The 18,443-nt window shown below is 43.9% G+C and overlaps 2 protein-coding genes across 2 annotated transcripts; both read left to right on the top strand.

Moving 5' to 3' along the window:
• The first annotated feature begins 14,575 nt into the window (after positions 1–14,575).
• On the top strand, positions 14,576–16,252 carry LOC125901914 (uncharacterized). Its single transcript, XM_049597934.1, has one exon. The coding sequence runs from the start codon at positions 14,576–14,578 to the stop codon at positions 16,124–16,126; it is 1,551 nt and encodes a 516-aa protein (XP_049453891.1). The 3' UTR covers positions 16,127–16,252.
• Positions 16,158–17,066, top strand: LOC125901913 (uncharacterized; the record flags this gene model as incomplete). Its single annotated transcript, XM_049597933.1, has 1 exon — positions 16,158–17,066. A coding segment is annotated over one exon (909 nt), but the record flags the coding sequence as incomplete, so codon positions are not given.
• Between the last annotated feature and the right edge of the window lie 1,377 nt (positions 17,067–18,443).

Here is an 18,443-nt window from a genome sequence, read left to right as displayed (position 1 = left end):
GTAGCTTGATATTGACAGTGCATGAAGTGCAATAGTGACAGGATGTGTATTACTGTACTATTTTTTGTGTCCTTTTTGGGTAATCATTCTAATTCCTAATGACATTCAAACTGGAACATGATTTTTGTGAGTCAGGAATGTCCATAAATGGACTGTCCTGACTCACAACATTTAGAGGGCTTTATTTATTTACTCCTGAACCAGAGGTGAGATTACTTAATTTCTCTTTAAAATTTTTTTTTAACATATTAATGAGAGAAAACATTTGTGAATCAGGCCAGTTGTTCACATAAACCTTTATTAAATCCTCAGGGTCAAATAGGTTGAAAGCAATGGTGCAGAAAATTGTCAAACAAAACAACATCAAACAAAGATTCAGTGTAAAAAAATGTAACTACTAAAAATTCTGATGGGAAAAGATGGACAAGATCCTTGAAAATATAATTGATTAAGCTCACATACGTAGAAATAAAATATTTGTAGAAACAAAGTTTTGTAGACTTTGAGCATGGAAATGTTTTAATGAAATTTGAGAACAGTACATTTGGTGTGACAGAATCATCAAAGATCAAAAGTTTTATTACTAATTATTCTAGGACTTACAACTGCATCTTACTATCTTCATTCAGCTTTCATTCACAGTTTTCTGTTGAGGAATGCTCTGATAGCTACTGACTGAACCTTTAAGTTCCGATTATTTTGTCACATGAAGCTGAATTGTTTAGAGGCTTATAAATTGGGACACTGATTTTTGTACCTCTAAAATTTCCCTCCACCTGAAGTGATGAAAATGTACCTTTAAACACAACATGTCACATCAGATTCCTCCTTTACACTGTTAACTCCCACTGTTGGCCTGGAGAAGGTGTGGACAGTCATTTCATCAACACAGTGAACAGTATGCCCTCCAGTGCTATTTATGGAATTACAATGGCTCTACACTCTCATGAGGACCATTATGTGCCTGTTAGGGTACATCTATGAAAAATGTACTCTTGCACCTTCATGTCTCAGTGTGAGCTGAGCCCCTGAAGGTGGACCAGCCAGGTTATTATAGTCTGAAAGTATAGTGAGCTTCCAGTACCACTGTCTGACACTTAAATCTTCCTCTTCCTGGTGATGCTATTGGTGCTGATTAGCAAACTAACAAAGGAGAGAAAATGCAATACTGTGGCTCATACTATTTGTATGTGTTATCTGTATTTTGATTAGAGTTCTATTCCTGTCATCCACGCTTGCCAGTTGGCTCACTTGCACTCCGAAAAAGTGCTTCGACTCAACCTTACTTCTGTCTCATGAGCAACTCTGCCTCAACACACTGAAACAACATGATTCAAAGCAGTGCCTTCAGTGTTTTTTTTTTTTTGGATGATTTCAGCAATTATTGCAGCCAAGAATGCTCAACTTTTTTGGTGGATTCTGTAAAACATTTAATTCAACGCATGTCTTGTCAGTCAGTGAAAAAAACAGTAAATTAACCACATTGCACGCCTTATGCAAGGCTGCCTGGCTAATGATGTCTCAGTGGTAAATTGTGGCATTGCAAAAACTTACATTCAAAGAAAAACTAAAGAAAATGAAGAAATGTCACAACAAACTAAAAACACTTACCATGTCCGTAGTGGTTTCTGATTGGCTGACATGTCAATATTGTACATCAGAAAACTAACAGTTTAAATCACTTTACCCAATCACCCAAGTTCAATTAAAAACATCCAGGGTTCAGTAAAAACAACCCACCCGGGTTGGGGTAAAAAGAAAAAAGAAAAAAGCAACACACATTACATAAAAAAATACCCAGGTTCAATTAAAAACATCCAAGACTCAGTAAAAACAACCCACCCAGATGTTGGGATTCACAGGACCACAGATGATTTATCATTTGGTAAAATCATCACTGGGCATGTAAAGGCTTCCTTCCTCTGCATGCTCTTTGTTCTCCAAACAAAGAGAGCTATGTGACACCCATCTCCACAGGAGGTCTCACCTCACACCTCAGTGAGACACAAGTCTAACAACTTGATTGGACAGGACTTTTACAGTGACATGTGACTCTGTGATGTCACAGGCATCTGTAGATCTGTGCTCCCTTCCGACAGATCTCTCTCTTGCTCTCCAGCTGTTGAACAGCTGACATCTCTTTCCGGCTGGGCCTGGAACAGCAGAGGCCCAGACCCCTGCTCCATAGCCCCAAACCACTAAAGGGAGGGCAATTGATTACAGCCTCTCTTGCAAACACAAGGTTTGCAACTAGCTTTCCAACAACAAGGAACTAAGTGAGTTAGCACCCAGCATCTAACTGCTAAACCCTGAGCGACCAGCTTCCTCGGAGTTTCACCTTTGGAACAAAGGACCCAGCAAAGACTGCAGCTGGAATCATCTTCCCAGCCTTCTTCTGCCGGCTAACAAAGCAGCACACCACCAAGTGACTTTTTCTCCCATCCACTCAAGGATCGGTAATGTAACAACTGGGCATAGCTTATCACAGCTTTACAGACTAAGCAAGACTGTTTAACTTGTTGTACGTGATTTGATGCTGTTTACTGAGTTATTGTCATGATAGATTGCAGTTAGGTCATTGATTAGTTGGCTTTGCCAAAGCTAAGTGTTTAGTCTGCTAATACTGTTCACAGACAGATTCTTGCACACAACAAAACAATCTCTGCACTAATCCAGACCATTTGCAACACAAATCACATTGACATAGAATCATTAAGAAATAGGCTTTCAACAGAGCTACACCCAAACAGGCATCTCAAAGTTCCCGCTTCTTTTCCTTTGTCTTTGTCCTGACCACACGGTCAGACAAACACCTCCCCCTGAAGCCAGCCTTGATTCGGCCATTTTGTTTTGTAGGCCAAATGGCTCCTTGATCACCACACCCGCCTTTGTCTTTCTCTTCTCTCTCTCTCTCTCTCACACACACATACACACATATACACACCAAGCTTGTATATAGTTAGAATTTGTGTGTTGGTTTGCTTTGCTAGTTTGTGAATAAATATAATTCTTTGGAATCATGCCTGCTGTCTGTTTAATGTTACACAAGAGTGAATAAATAGTCAACCTCTGCTGTGTCAAGAACTCCGAAATCCTTCAGGCATTGCCGTTTATTTTGGTTGTTGTCATTAATTTAATTATTAATCAAACTCCAAATTAATAGTTTAACCTATTTTATGAGACTGATATCTTTAACTGGCTATCATTTTTCCCTTTACGGGAATGGTGCCCCACGAGGTGATTTAATGTTAATTAAGTCACATTATTTAATATAATTATTAATTATTACTAATAATTATTAATTATTACCAATAGCCAATTAAATCCCAACATATTTGGTGCCGCCGTGTGAAGCCCAAATTTATGTCCCCAACATTTTTGGTGCCTCCGTGTGAAGCCTAATGTGTTGGTTTGGTTAAAAAAAAAAAAAGAAAGAAAAAAGTCACCCACGTTACATGAAAAAAAATATCCAGGTTCAATTGAATACATCCAGGGTTCGGTAAAAACAACCCACCTGGGTTTGGTTGAAAAGAAAAAAGAAAAAAAGTCAACCACGTTACAAAAAAACCCAAAAACACCCAGGTTACAAAAAAATAAATAATAATCACAGGTTTGGTTAAAAAAAACGAAACATCCAGGTTCGGTAAAAAAACACCCGGTGTGGTAAAAAAAACCATCCAGGTTTGGTAAAAACACACAGGTTTGGTAAAATTATTTAAAAAAACAAAACAAAAAACAATAACAATAACAACAACAAAACAGGTTTGGTATAAAAAAAAAACAAAAACAAACAAAAAAAACTGTGGACCTCATTCACCAATATCTTCTTAAGAATCTTCTTAGATTCTTTCTTAAGCTGTTCTTAAGAAGGTTCTTAAGAAAACGTCAGATTTCATCAATGTGTTCTTAAACCGCAGAATTGTTCGCAGCTGTGTTCTTAAATTGATGAATCCCATCTCCTCATAAACTGAGAGCACGTGCCAGGTGAGCCTAATTAACATAGGATTAGCATAGGTAACCGCCCATCAATGTCCATAAAAGGGCATGAGACTGCAAGGCCATGAGCAGACACAGATGTCATACAGAGGAAACAGCAACAACAAAATGCCCAAAGCAAAAAGTAAATCAATTGGAGTGCAGCAGGTAAAGAGAAAAAAAAGGTACTGCTGCAGGAAATCAGCTGCAGGACAAAAAAAAATATATTTAGTAGCCTTAGTGCAGGTTACACTAACACTAACAAAAAGGAAGCATGGGAGGCTGTCACACATGCAGTGAACGCAGTATCTGGAGGATGCACAACAGAGGAGGTGAAAAAGAAATGGTTTGATCTCAAATCAGACACCAAAACAAAAAACATTGCAAAATTCCGACGGGAGATGCAACAGACTGGAGGGGGAACAGCAGACACCCAAAACCCGTCTGAGTTGGACCAGCGCACCGAGGCCATCACCATTAATAGTTTAATTTCCCCACCCTACTTTTTAGGAGCACCATCGACTGAGTGTCTGGATGCAGACCAGGGGCCTCATGTACAAAGGCTGCGTACGCACAAAAACGTGGTGTATGAAATGCGCAGTGCTTCACACATGTGATAAGTGGTGCAGAAAATACCGTTAACAACAACGGCTGCTTTAACAGTATTAAGACATTGTAAATGGCGCAATACTAAGAGAGCGTGTGTTCCGAGACAGATGGCACTGGCATCATCAGCTGCTTTAGGTTCCCAAGGGCAATCCTACTGCCGACGATCAAGAGCCTGCCACAGATCACAACTACGCCCGCAACTTTGCTCGTGTAGTGGATGCTGCTGCTGCCGAATTCATCAGGCAACTGGAAGCTAAGATGAGGAGTTTGGAAATTCAACTGAGGGACCTGTCCTATACACTGACCATCAACAGGTACTGTGCGACTCATGAAGAATTCCGATTCTACACCCGGTTGCCGTCTGAAAAAGTGTTTTGGTCATTTTAGAAATCCGTCGCCCCCTCAGCTTCCAGGTTAGTGTATTGGAGTAGAGCCCAGAGGACAAGTGATGTCATGGCACTGGAGAAACCTAGCCCTAACAGGACTCTGGCAGTTGTAGACAAACTCTTTCTCTACTGCTGTAGAGTTGCTGTTGGCATGAAAGAGAAAGTGATTGCTGACATTTTTGGCATCAGCACCACTACAGTGAGCAGAGTGATCATTACATGGGCAAATTACTTGTTCATTGTTATGGGGTCAATGCCAACTTGGATGACAAGGGAACAGGTACAAGCAACAATGCCATCAAAGTTTGCACAGTACTGTCCCACTGTGCGAGTGATTCTAGACTGCACAGAAATCAGATGTGAGGCACCAACATCACTCACCCTCCAGTCTGAAACATTCTCCACCTACAAAAACACCAACACATTTAAAGGACTAATTGGCATTGCCCCATGTGGGGTAATTACCTTCATATCAAAGCTGTTCACTGGTTCAATATCAGACAGAGAAATTACACAGCAGTCAGGAATCCTCCGCCAATTTGAGCCTGGAGATGCGTGCATGGATGACAAAGGTGTTGTCATCAACCAGATGCTGTCTGAAGTTGGGGCGACCCTCATAATCCCCCCATTTAAAAGAAGCACCAGGTTCAGCAGAGAGGACAATGAAAAAACCCAGAGCATCGCCCGTCTAAGGATCTTGGTGGAAAGGGCCATCAGAAGGGTTAAAGAATATCACATCTAGGACACGACCATTCCTTTGACCCTTTCAGGCTCTGTCAATCAGCTATGGGCAACTTGTTGCTTAATGTCCAACTTTCAAGGCCCTTTAGATGTGAAAGGTGATATCCCAGTGTGGAACATTGCATATAAAGCAGAACATGATTTTTTTCAAATGTTTATTGAATGTTCAATAATTACTCAGTTTTGTTCACATTTCTTTGTTTAAATCTGAGCACACATTTTATAAATAACTTGTACTTTTTACAACAGGCGATGAAATTTATAATACAATGTAATTTAGATAATATGATATAGTGAAAATGAATACAATGACAAATGTTCTCACAAATACATGGAAAATAGATGTGTGTGTGTGTGTGTGTGTGTGTGTGTGTGTGTGTGTGTGTGTGTGTGTGTGTGTGTGTGTGTGTGTGTGTGTGCCTGCCTGTGCTTGTGTGTGTCTGCCTGTGCGTGTGTGTGTCTGCCTGTCTGTGCATGTGTAATTGTGTAGGTGTGGTTTTAATAGGCCTCTCCAATTCATAAATTAAAAACAGAGACATTCTACCACCACCCTTGTTGACTATATTTACTTGACATTCAGGAGGTGTGCATTAGCTGATATAATTTAGTGAACATTAATCAAAAACTGAATGTGCATGCACATCTAGAGGTAATTTCTGTACAAGTGTCCACATGTAGATCCATCACATATAAAAATATATCAATTTTACACAAAAAAGGTAGTTCTGGCCGCAGAGAAGAGAGAAGCACGTGTGGGTAGAGAGAAGGAAGTACACCATCACAAGCTACGGAGAGAACAGACGCAGAACAGAATAAATAGCTAAATACATCATAAACAACATCACAAAAAAGGCCTAATGTCAAACTCCTCATTAATAATACAATGTAATTTAGATAATATGATTTAGTTAGAATTAATACAATGACATGAATGTTCTCACAAATACATGGAAAATAGATGGTGTGTGTGCCTGCCTGTGCGTGTGTGTCTGCCTGTGCGTGTGTAATTGTGTAGGTGTGGTTTTAATAGGCCTCTTCAATTCAGACATCAAAAACAGAGATATTCTACCATCACCCTTGTTGACTATATTTACTTGACATTCAGGAGGTGTGAATCCATGTATGTATTGAAATAAAACAGGTCAAGTTTAGCTTTCATCTCAGTAACTAGGGATTCATTCAGCCAAATTCTCTCTACTGTCAGGTCACTTTTTGTCGATGTTATGAAATCACACCATGGTAAACCAGTTATGGCCAACTGGCCTTGCACTTGCCAGAAATACTTGTGGGTTTTTTTAAGTTTTGCCTTACCATCAACAAACTTAACATGCTTTACCTCTGTTATGCTGTCTACATTTGGACATTTCACTAAGCTAAGCCAAAGGGGGGGGTTACAGTGGCATCAGGGCTTGCACCGAGGTAAGACGCATCAGGATGAACAACAAATCCAGAAGGAAAGACATTAACGTTGCACATGTCACTGTACTGATTCAACACTTCTGGCTCGAGGTCGATACCCCTTTTCATGGCACGTGTTTGCTGTGCACCGAATCTACTGGAAGTTAAACGGGGCTGTCGGACTTCCTTCCACATAGGATTCTCTGACTGCCCCTTTGTATTCTCTTCAATTATACTTGCCAATTCAGGGGTGACCTCTAAACTCTGCAAGTGATAAAACTGGTGATAAGTGGGAACAAACTGTAGTTGTCGTTCTAATGTGTAGCCAATTAAGGGAAGTTGTGGGAATGAGGGGGCTTCTGAATGCTTAATGATTTCTCGGGATATTACTGGTGGGCACTGATAAGAAAGAACTGAGCCTTGTAGGACTGGTCCAAATTGAGAGTCTACTAAAGTTAGGTCAGACAGGCCACATAAGATCTTGCATATTCCAGGTTGCGGTTGAAGGTCTCGTAGTTCAGCTCCAACGGACAGCACTGCAGGGTCAGGAAGGAGTCCTACAAACACAAGTAACAGGAGCCATTCATCAGTAAATGTTTTACATGTGTCAGTGTAATTATGCACTATCTGCAGGTTCTCATATTATGCCCATGTTGTTATGCCCAAATTAATAAAATTATAAATGATGAACATACTTACCCGCATAGGCTCGATACAGTGTAGATTTGACACTACTGCGTCCAGGCGCCTTAGGTTTCCGGACCACAAGTTGATCAGTTTAACACAAAAAGAAAAGAAATGCCAAAAAGATTCAGAGAATAACAGAATAATTAAGCACACAAGTCATATTGTAGGTGTACATCATTATCAGGGAACTGCTGCTCTGAGACATAGATTTACACACTTAAGTGAGTGTTGGTTACCTGTATCTAAATACTAGAATTTCAAACACCATTATTGAGTAGACTATACAGTATGGCTGTACAGGGTTTCCCCCAGTGTATTATGTAATACAATACAATACAATACAAGAGATTATTTTACACCAGTAACAAAGTTGGTGAACACATGGCGGCCCTCTCCCGCTGTTTCCAGTTAACTTTTAACATTGATTTAATGCAAGGCAGTATGGAATCACACCCTCTAAATTCTATTACATCATGAATCTGTTACCTATAGGACACTGCCATCAGTCAGTTGCTGGCCTGTGTCAGGCCCCCGTCACAAAAAAACAAAACAAAACAAAAAAAAACATTTTTCGCCGCCAGTGGGCCGCCGTTCCAACCTACCACCAGGTTTAGCAAGTTTTCTGGGGTACGCCCTGCTATACCTGAGGGATCCAGACAAAACATACCTGTGTCCTTGGTCGGTGCCATGACTGAAGTACACTGGTGCACGACAGAGGTGTTGGCACACTTTTCTCCCCCATGGTGCTGTAGTGAGCCATCTCAAACAGGAGTGCAACCACATGATTGCATAATGCCTCTCCAGCAGCACATGAACAGGAGCATCCATTTAACTGCACGGGCGTAACTGCACGCAGCACAATCTAGACATGAAGAACATGTACTTCAGGGAAAGTCTGGATGTTCAGGCTACAAAGTAAAAGGTGTTTACCTTATACTGTTTGCTTTACACTAGGTAAATTGTGAGACAATTAAGATTTACAACACTAACAGCAGTGGAACAATAATAGTGGAACATATGCCATTGCAGATAGCAGAAATGGAACAAAATATGAGAAAGAGAATCTGTAACAGCAGACATGGAGCAAGAAAGAGAGAGCATTTGCATGCTCTACACTACACGTTACACGTTTGAGGTATTGTCTGGATCCTAAATGTAAATCTGATTAAATCCAAAAGTGACCAGAAAGATTACTGTATAAATAAAATCCCATTGATACAAAAAGACTACGGAAAGCCAGTTAAGCATGTTGATGTGGAGGGACTAGAGCATGATTTCGGACTCAGGCCTGGGCTTCCTAGCATTGTAACCTGCAGGGTGTGAGGCTCTTCATTTTTCCTCATAGACCGGTAGCAGCTCGCCTTAAGTACCACTTCCTCATTCACTAAATCTGACACTGCGGTAAGAGGGGAAAGACGATCGTCATACAGAAAAATGTCTGAGCATAGACTTTTTGGTCTAACCACATATAACTTAACCTTAGCCTGCGGCTCTTAAAGTGACGCAACGGCATATCAACACTAACGTTAGCTGGCTAGAAAGTCAGAAGTTAGCTCTTGCAGCTTGTCAGGCAGAAGCTTGTAAGCACTCAGTTATATACCCGATTGAAAACTAAAAAAGACTCCTAGAATTAATAGATTAATAGCCAGACATATTTTTCGAATAATTTACACATGATACCGTTTTCTATCAGTAGTTGAGCTTATCTGACACGCTAGCAATTTCCATTACACCTAACAAGCTAACAAGCTAGCGATAAAGAGTCAGCAGAATGCAAACACTTACCTCTATAATTGGAGATAAAACGCCAAAAGAACTTGTGTCCCTTTTCCAGTTTGGACGTTTGCACTGTAGAGTGTGCATTCACCAGTCGATACACATCATCTTGACGGAGTTTGGGGAGGTGATGGAGCGATGTTGTAATGCATGTTGTAATGCAATACATTAATCGGAAAAGCGACCATACTGCTCGGACGGGTACTTCCGGCGTTCTACTGTGACGTGACATAGGCCTATAGACGGTCCGTTATTAATCCCTCTGTGTGTTTATATATTTACTTTTTTATTCACTCCGTTGTCTCTGTAAAGTTAACATATTGCACTGTCTCAACACTTGTTTCAAATTAAAAGCCCCTTATAACCTCAGCTGAGAGAATCCCTCCATTTTCTAAATAGGCTTTTATTCTTAAACATTTGTCAGAACTTCTTGTGAAAGATACAGTAGCTTGATAGTTTACATATGGCGCTTCAAATGTAGCTCCTGCCATCTGCTGACGCTTTTAGGTGACTACAACAACATGTTGGCTGGCACATGAACAGACACAGTGACTCAAATAATAGTGAAAGTGCTAAAAAAAAAATAGGACAAGAATAACCCGATGACATCACACACGCCGTGAAAGACGATCGAGGATAATTGGTGAGTACCAGTGTGTAGCGTGTACCAGGCATAATGCAAGTCCTGAGTCTGAAATATGTCTGTCAGCGAGTCCTACTCCACCTATTTAGACTCCATCGTAGACAAAGGCAGCATTTCTCCGACCACGTAGCGAACCACAAGCTCCGTGGCTTCTTTCAGACTGATAGGTTTAATGTTATCTCCGTTATTAGAACCAAACAACAGCCGTTGCTGTTTCAGAGCTGAAGGACCAGCGTTCTAAAAGTAACGGAAGTAACTGAGGGGTATTCCAGGTAGGAGGTTCAACAAACTCTGAGTCTATCCCTGAACTCTGAGTTGACTTACTCTGAGATGGGAAACTCTGAGTATCCGGTTCCAGAACAGCTGATCTGAGTTAGTTCAGTCAACTCCGAGTATGTTCACTCTGAGTTAAGCCGACAATAAAAAGCCATCATCAGTGGAGCTCCGACTCCACGATTCACCATGGCAACAGGTAAATAAAAGACAGCGCCTCCATTTTAATCCAGTGGATGTAGAAATATTAATGCATGTGTAGCAGACGGTGCACGTTTATCTTTAAAAGAAGAGCCTGAGTCAGAGCGAAGAAAGTGTAAATAAGTTAACCATAAAGTTAATAAAAAAGTTTTATTCAGTGTTGTCCGTTTATTCATCATTTATCAGACTTACATTTCCTTAATGAAGATAAAGTGGTGGAATCTGACTGTGTATCAGGCTGTACATTAGGCTACATTATATGAATTATATACAATAATATATTTGTTCAGATTTAATCTGATGGGGAAAAACACAGGAGGCAGCAACTGAAAAATAGGAAGATTTAAAACATATAGGCTAGTCTAAAGATCAAAGTCATAAAGACATGACTGTAAACTCACAGTCTGACCCAGTAATAATATGTTTGGTGATTTGCACTTGAAAAGATGTTGAGGTTAAAATACAGTAGATTTTAAAATGTTGGACATCTATTTGTATCTTGACTCAACAGCATTCAGTGACTTTATTTCAGCTACAAATGTAGAAAATTTAAAGACACTGAAATGCTGCACCATTGCTCACTCAGAAATATGAACATATAATCCCCAATATTAGGCTATAGGAATTATGTTCCATCAGTGCGACCAATAACATCAGTGATAGAGATCATTAGTCATTGATACTACGTGTCTAAAGCTTCATACCAATTTTTAAAATTTAAATAATTAGAGCTACACATTATGTGCAATAAACATGTGGGAGCTGCTCTAACAGACTGACAGTCTGATCCTTGTGTACAGTATTATAAAAAATAATAAATATAAAAAGGACAGAGGTTTGATTCTGAGCTGAGGGTGAGTTCGTGCTGTGTAATATTTGAATGTAAAGACAAAAACCGATGTCCAAAGAAATGATTGATGTGCATAAATTCAGTAACTTCAGACAGTCCTGAGTAACAAACTAATATCCAGCAGGATTTAGACTGTGACAGACGGTAAATCTCCGCTAATTAATGTGCTTCGATACAAGCTTTGACACGGACTGAATGAATGAGGAAATGAAACAGCGTGTAAGAGGGAGGAGACAGAGAAAAACTCGGGGTTTACTGAAGAAAACCTGCCAGCGAGCAGGTTAGGTTCACAGACTCAGTTGCCATGGTGACTGACTCAGAGTTTGATTTACCTCTCTTTCTGGAACTGAAAACCCAGAGTTTCCCTCATTTCAGGGTTAACATACTCTGAGTTTTCACTAAACCCGCTTTCTGGAATACCCCTCTGATGTCTTGTTTGGAAATGTACTTCAGTATTTGATTACTCAAACAGCAAACTAACGCGTTAGGTTACTCGTTACTGCAAAAAGTAATTGGAGCTTTCCTAGCGAGTTTCAGGAGCAGGACCACACCTCAAACACACCCCTTCCATTCCCTATAAATGCCAACCTAACCTGCTCTTCCCTTTTGCTCCCTTCTTCTGCGCCGCAGGAACCGAGAGCACAACACAGCCCGAGAGCTTCTACTAGCCAAATACTCATTCACAAAGTAGTACTGTTTTCTACTCACCGATACAGCCATGGATGTCATGTCCTTGTCTCCATCCGACGACGACTTTTTCGCTCACGATCCGGAGGATCAAGCTCCAAGTTTCCACACGCTCCCACCAGCGGATCCGTCTTCGGAGGCCGAGGACTTCCCCGCCGATGCCATGCCCGACACGCCGCCTCCACGGGTCCTTCGGCCATCGAAGAAGCACGTGAGTCCGACCAGCTGCATCTCCTCTGCCATTCACATCCCGCCTGGTTCGTCTCTCCATAACTTACGCAGGGAGTACAGTTCACCTGCGGTTTCCACCGCCTCTCCCAGCTCACCGCCACGGTCAGAGAGAAGAGGACGCAGCGACTTCAGAACAACCCACCGCCGCCGCCGCAATTCCCCGACGCCCTCACCTGCCAGAGTACTTCAGCCCCCCCGCCATCACGGTGAAAACAATGGTCGCTCTTCCCGACGGCGATCCCAGCGTCACCACGCTCCAGCGAGGTCTCCCAAAGGCCGGCCCCCTTCCAAAATCACCGACTGGACTATGGCAACTCTTCAAAAAACACTCCGTGACAAAAGCATCCTCTTCCATTGCACCGACAATAAAGCAAAACTTTTTAATCTCCTCATGTCCGCCTGTCATCATCGCCGCTCCGCCGGCTCCAGCCCGCTTCCGCACGACGTCACCACACACACCCCGATGACACGCCGTGATGGCCCCACTCCAGCTAAAGGGACAGTCTGCCTGCATCCTCAGGTCATGCAGCCAACATCTCAGCAACAAAGGCAAGGACTTCGACCTTCGAGACCAAGAATCACCACAGCTCCTGGCACATCTCCTACATCGGATGAAGCACGTGGCGCCGAAATTCCTGGACCTCTCACATCATGTCCAGGTTTTCCCCAACACCAGCCGTCCATTCCCATATGGGCCGATGGCCCCTTTAATCCCACCCTCCAGCACCAGCAACAACAGCAGCTGACCACGGCTGAGGTTTCTGGCCATGGGCCGCCAGTGCCCTCCACAGCCCACCTACAGCTTTTACAGCAGCCAGCCTTAGCTGGGAATTCTAGCACCGGGATGCTAGCACCCCACACTGCTGTATCACAATACACCCGACAGCCAGCTTTCTCCGGGGTGTCTGGCACCGGGATGCCAGCACCCCCCGCCGCTGCATCACAATACACCCAGCAGCCATCTTTCTCTGGGGTTCCTGGCACCGGGATGCCAGCACTCCCCGCAGCCGTATCACAGTACACCCAGCAGCCGGCTCTCTCTGGGGTTTCTGGCACCGGGATGCCAGCACCCCCCGCCGCTGCACCACAGTACACTCAGCAACCAGTTTTCCCTGGGGTTCTGGCACCGGGATGCCAGCAAACCCCGCGGAGCACTACCAACAAGCTGCACTTCATCACAGCTTTCTTCCTCAACCCATCCCAGCCCAGCGGGCGACCACCCATTTTACTCTGTCCACAGCCATTCCTCCCACTCGTCATCTTGGCGCTCCAGTTTCCCGTCCTTCTCCGGTTCCAGCACACTTACGCAGACAAATCATTGGCGGTAATTATATAGATTTGGCTCTTCTCCTCTTGCCATCCTTGCACCAACCACCTGGCGACAGGTGTCTTAAAGACCTTGGAGGTTGCCTCCACCTGAAGGGGAAGCAGTCCAACCATTCCAGAGAACTCACACCAACTGAGTTCGCATACGCCTTCTCTCTTTATAGAGACGTCATGTGCTCGCTCTTCCCTGGCCGCCGCCAAGAACTGGACGACTATATGTCAAATATCCTCAACCTGGCCCTCCGTTTTGGTGGCAACGGTTTCTACCAATACCATATTCACTTTGCTTCCAAAGCCGCAGCTCGTCCTAATCAGTTCAATGAAGCTACTTATTGGGGCACTCTTGACACAGAACTGTATTGCCGCATCTTCGCTGCCCATGCGGCCGTGACTTGCCCCCTGTGTGGTGCCCCATCTCATCCAGCTTCCTCCTGCTCCGTTCCAATCCGTGCAGAACCTCGTCCTGGCCAGCCAAGAGCGTCTGCTCTCTCCCGCTTGTCATCAGCAGCCCCGCCAGCACCCTTGCTTCCGACGCCTGCATCATCCACCCTTTCCGTCAACCTTCCGGTCACCAAGGGCATCGACACTAAGGGCAGACCCCTAATGCATCAAAAGGGTCGTTCCATCTGCAACAACTTCAACGACGCAGGTTGCAACATGTCGCAGTGCCGCTACCTCCACGTTTGCTCCTACTGCGGAGGCGGACACACCCGTCCAGCATGCCCTCACAACCCAACTTCACTTAAACCAGGTGAGCACCTATAGACACCTATAAACATCCCTGCCTTAGCCATGGCACTTCGCAATCACTCAGATCCAGCTTTCGTGGACTTCCTTGTAAATGGTTTCAGGAACGGTTTTCACCCTGGTCTAGCCGTACTACCATCCTTGTCGTTCGAATGCAAGAACCTGCAGTCTGCCACAAACGAACCAGAGACGGTCGACCAAGGTCCTGCCAAGGAAGTCAGTGACGGTTTCATGATCGGTCCATTTGCGCATCCTCCCTTTCCGGATTTCCGTATCAGCCCCCTTGGCATCGCAACTAGAAAGTATTCAGGAAAGAAACGCATAATCGTCGATCTTTCGGCTCCCCATGGCAGCACCATTCCCAGCATCAATAGCTTAATTCCAAGCGAAGACTTCTCCCTCCACTACACCACCATCAATCACGCCATTGCCCTCATCAAACTCGCTGGCAGGGGATCATGGCTTTCGAAGGCAGACATCACAAGCGCCTTCAAAGTTCTTCCCATTCACCCAGACTTCTGGCGATTCTTCGGTGTCCGCTGGCGCGGTGTGTACTACTTCGCAGTCAGGCTCACCTTTGGTTGCAAAAGCAGCCCCAAAATCTTTGACACCTTGTCAGAAGCCCTTTGCTGGATCTTGTCCAACAACCACGGCATTCCATTCATTGTCCATCTCTTAGACGATTTCCTCGTCATTACCCCCAATTCATCGCCACCAGCTTCTGGCCTGGTCACCCTGACCTCAGTCTTTTCCGACCTAGGGGTTCCACTGTCAGTGGAGAAAACTGAAGGCCCCTCTACTTCCCTTGAGTTCCTCGGAATCACGCTGGACACCAATTTGTTTCAGGCCTCTCTCCCCGTTGAGAAGCTAAACCGCATCAGTCTCCTGATATCCAATTTCCTCCTTGCTCCTCGCTGCACCAAACGCCAAATGCTCTCCCTTTTGGGTCACCTCAACTACGCCACGCGTATCATTCCCCAGGGGCGGGCGTTCATCTCTCACCTGTTGTCGATCGCTTCTTCCGTGCCATCTCTTCTGGCCTTCATTTCCCTGGACGGTTCAAGCCGTGCCGAGCTCCGCCTTTGGCTTCACCTGCTCGCAAATTGGAATGGGATCACCTTCTTTTATTATGATCACCTGACCCATCCGCAGGACATCCATCTCTTCACCGATGCTGCTCCCTCAACTGGTTTTGGGGGCTTATATAATGGAAAGTGGTTTGCAGCAAAATGGCCCCCGGAGGTCTCCAACGAATGCCAGATCGAAATTTACCCCATCGTAGCTGCTGCCGTTCTGTGGGGCCATGAATGGTCTCGCAAGTCCATCCTCATACATTCAGACAACCTCGCCGTCGTTGACATCATAAATAAAGGCCGCTCCAACTCTCCATCCATCATGCCGTTCATGCGCCACCTAGTCTGGCATTCCGTTACCCATCAATACATTCTCCGTGCAGCCCATGTTCCAGGTCACTCCAATGCCATCGCTGACTCTCTCTCTCGTTTTTCATTTCAGAAGTTCAGAAGCTTAGCTCCTCATGCAGATGCCCATCCAACACCAGTTCCTCCATATTCAGCATTGACATTCAATCTGTAAATCCTGGCCTTATACCTCTGATAGTCAAAGCTCAGAACTCCATAATAAGCAGAATTGGAAACAAACAATTCCGTCACTTCCACAACTTGTATCACATTGCCTTGCGTTCAGCCTTGTCACCTTGACTAGCTTCATCACCCATGCCCATTCCGTCATGGCCATCACAGCTCATACCATCAAGGTGTATCTTAGCGGCATCAGCTTCTTTTGCAAGCTTATAACAGGCAGTCCAAGCCTAGCCTCCAATCACCCGCAAATTACTGCTCTCCTTAAAGGACTCATACGCCAAGAACCAGCTAAGATCCCTCGCCGTCTCCCCCTTACATCCGACTTGCTGTTAGCTTGCATCCATACCATCCGCTCTGGATACTGCACTTATCACATCGCACGAACCTTAGAAGCCATGTTTCTGCTTGCCTTCTTTGGTTTCCTCCGATGCTCAGAATTCACCTCCTCGACCATCCACTTTGACCCACGCCACCATGCCTGCATTTCAGACTTGTCCCAATTCTCCAATGACGCCATGGTCTTCTACATCAAGCAAAGTAAAACCAACCAATCTGGTCATCCTACACCAGTCTTCTACTTCAACGTACCATCACCGCTGAATTCATTCGAGACCTTGACCAGTTATTTGTCCTTCCGAAAGTCTCAAAGCACTTCATCCACAGATCCACTCTTTGTCTCGGAAGTCGGACAAGTCGTCACTCGATTCTGGTTCCAACATCACCTCCGCCACGTGCTCTCCTTATCCGGTGTTTCCCCTTTGCAGTACTCAGGTCATTCATTCAGGATCGGAGCTGCCACTTCAGCCTCCCGCAATGGTGTCCCAGAACACCTCATTAAAATCATGGGTCGTTGGTCTTCTCAAACATATCATCGTTACATCCGTTCAGACCTCAAAGATCTCAGATCTGCTCAAACCCTTCTTAATAAGTAACTGGAGGTTTTTGGGGGTCCGTCGTTGCCCGGGTGCTGCAGCGGATTCCCTAAGCCTCCCCACAATGCTTCACCGGCCGAAGAGCGACGCTTCGCAGTTTTGTGTTGTCTAGTTTAGTTTAGTTTCATTCATTATTCAATAAATCATTCTACGCATTACTTTGAAGGTGTGGTCCTTGCTAGTGAATTGGAGCTTTCCTAGCGAGTTTCAGGAGCAGGACCACACCTCAAACACACCCCTTCCATTCCCTATAAATGCCAACCTAACCTGCTCTTCCCTTTTGCTCCCTTCTTCTGCGCCTCCCACCCACCCCATTCTTTCTCCCTGTTCTCCTCTCCTCCCTCTCCTTCCTCTCCTCCCTAGGGTCCTGAGGGGGTCCGTCGTTGCCCGGGTGCTGCAGCGGATTCCCTAAGCCTCCCCACAACGCTTCACCGGCCGAAGAGCGACGCTTCGCAGTTTTGTGTTGTCTAGTTTAGTTTAGTTTCATTCGTTATTCAATAAATCATTCTACGCATTACTTTGAAGGTGTGGTCCTTGCTAGTGAATCAAAGTACTCTAACGCGTTACAAAGTAACGCGTTATACCCAACTCTGATGATAATATACCCCAAGGTATTTATTTACAGGTTCGCATGTTTTCATTCTTTGCTTGTGCATCATCCATTTTCTCATTCATCAGTACACCCACCATAACTTACACATCGTGGAGTTATTGTAATTACCAGTTCCTGCCTTGTAAGTAGCATTCATGTCAGCATCTAAATCATTGAAACAAGTGGGATTTTTTTTCTTGAGGTTCTTACATCATTTATCACATTTCATGTGAACACATCATTAACCTCAACAGAACCAATAAGCTGTATCATTACAGCCAGCAAATTTGGAAACAGGAGAGGACCAAGCAAGCATATTGCAAGGACCGAGCTGTTCTCTGAGCTTTGATGGTTAACATCAGTCAGTCTCAAAGCAAGAGGGAGAAGCCTATGCAGACAGTGGACATGTATGTGGCTCTATACATACTCCACTGTACACATGGCCACACACACGCATGAGGACATTTTCTACACCTCCCCACCAGGTATCTAATGGCCATCCCTTCTCTTTTTATGGACTGAAAACACTCACTACTGTAGTCTGTAAGTCAGAAAATGTATGTTAAAACATAGGTTTAATATATTGCAGTGGACTATTCATCCACCATTTTCCTGGACCTCTCTATTCTAGTGGCACTGTGGTGTTCTTATGGTCTGCGTCGCTTTGCTTTGCTGTTTTAGTGGACTTGTTGATTTAATAATTTTATTTAAAAAAAAAAAATATATATATATATATATATATATATATATATATACATATACATATATACATATATATTTATTTA

The sequence above is a fragment of the Epinephelus fuscoguttatus genome, linkage group LG15, assembly GCF_011397635.1.
Source record: "Epinephelus fuscoguttatus linkage group LG15, E.fuscoguttatus.final_Chr_v1".
Lineage (NCBI taxonomy): Eukaryota > Metazoa > Chordata > Actinopteri > Perciformes > Serranidae > Epinephelus > Epinephelus fuscoguttatus.
This window is presented reverse-complemented; position numbering and strand designations above follow the sequence as displayed.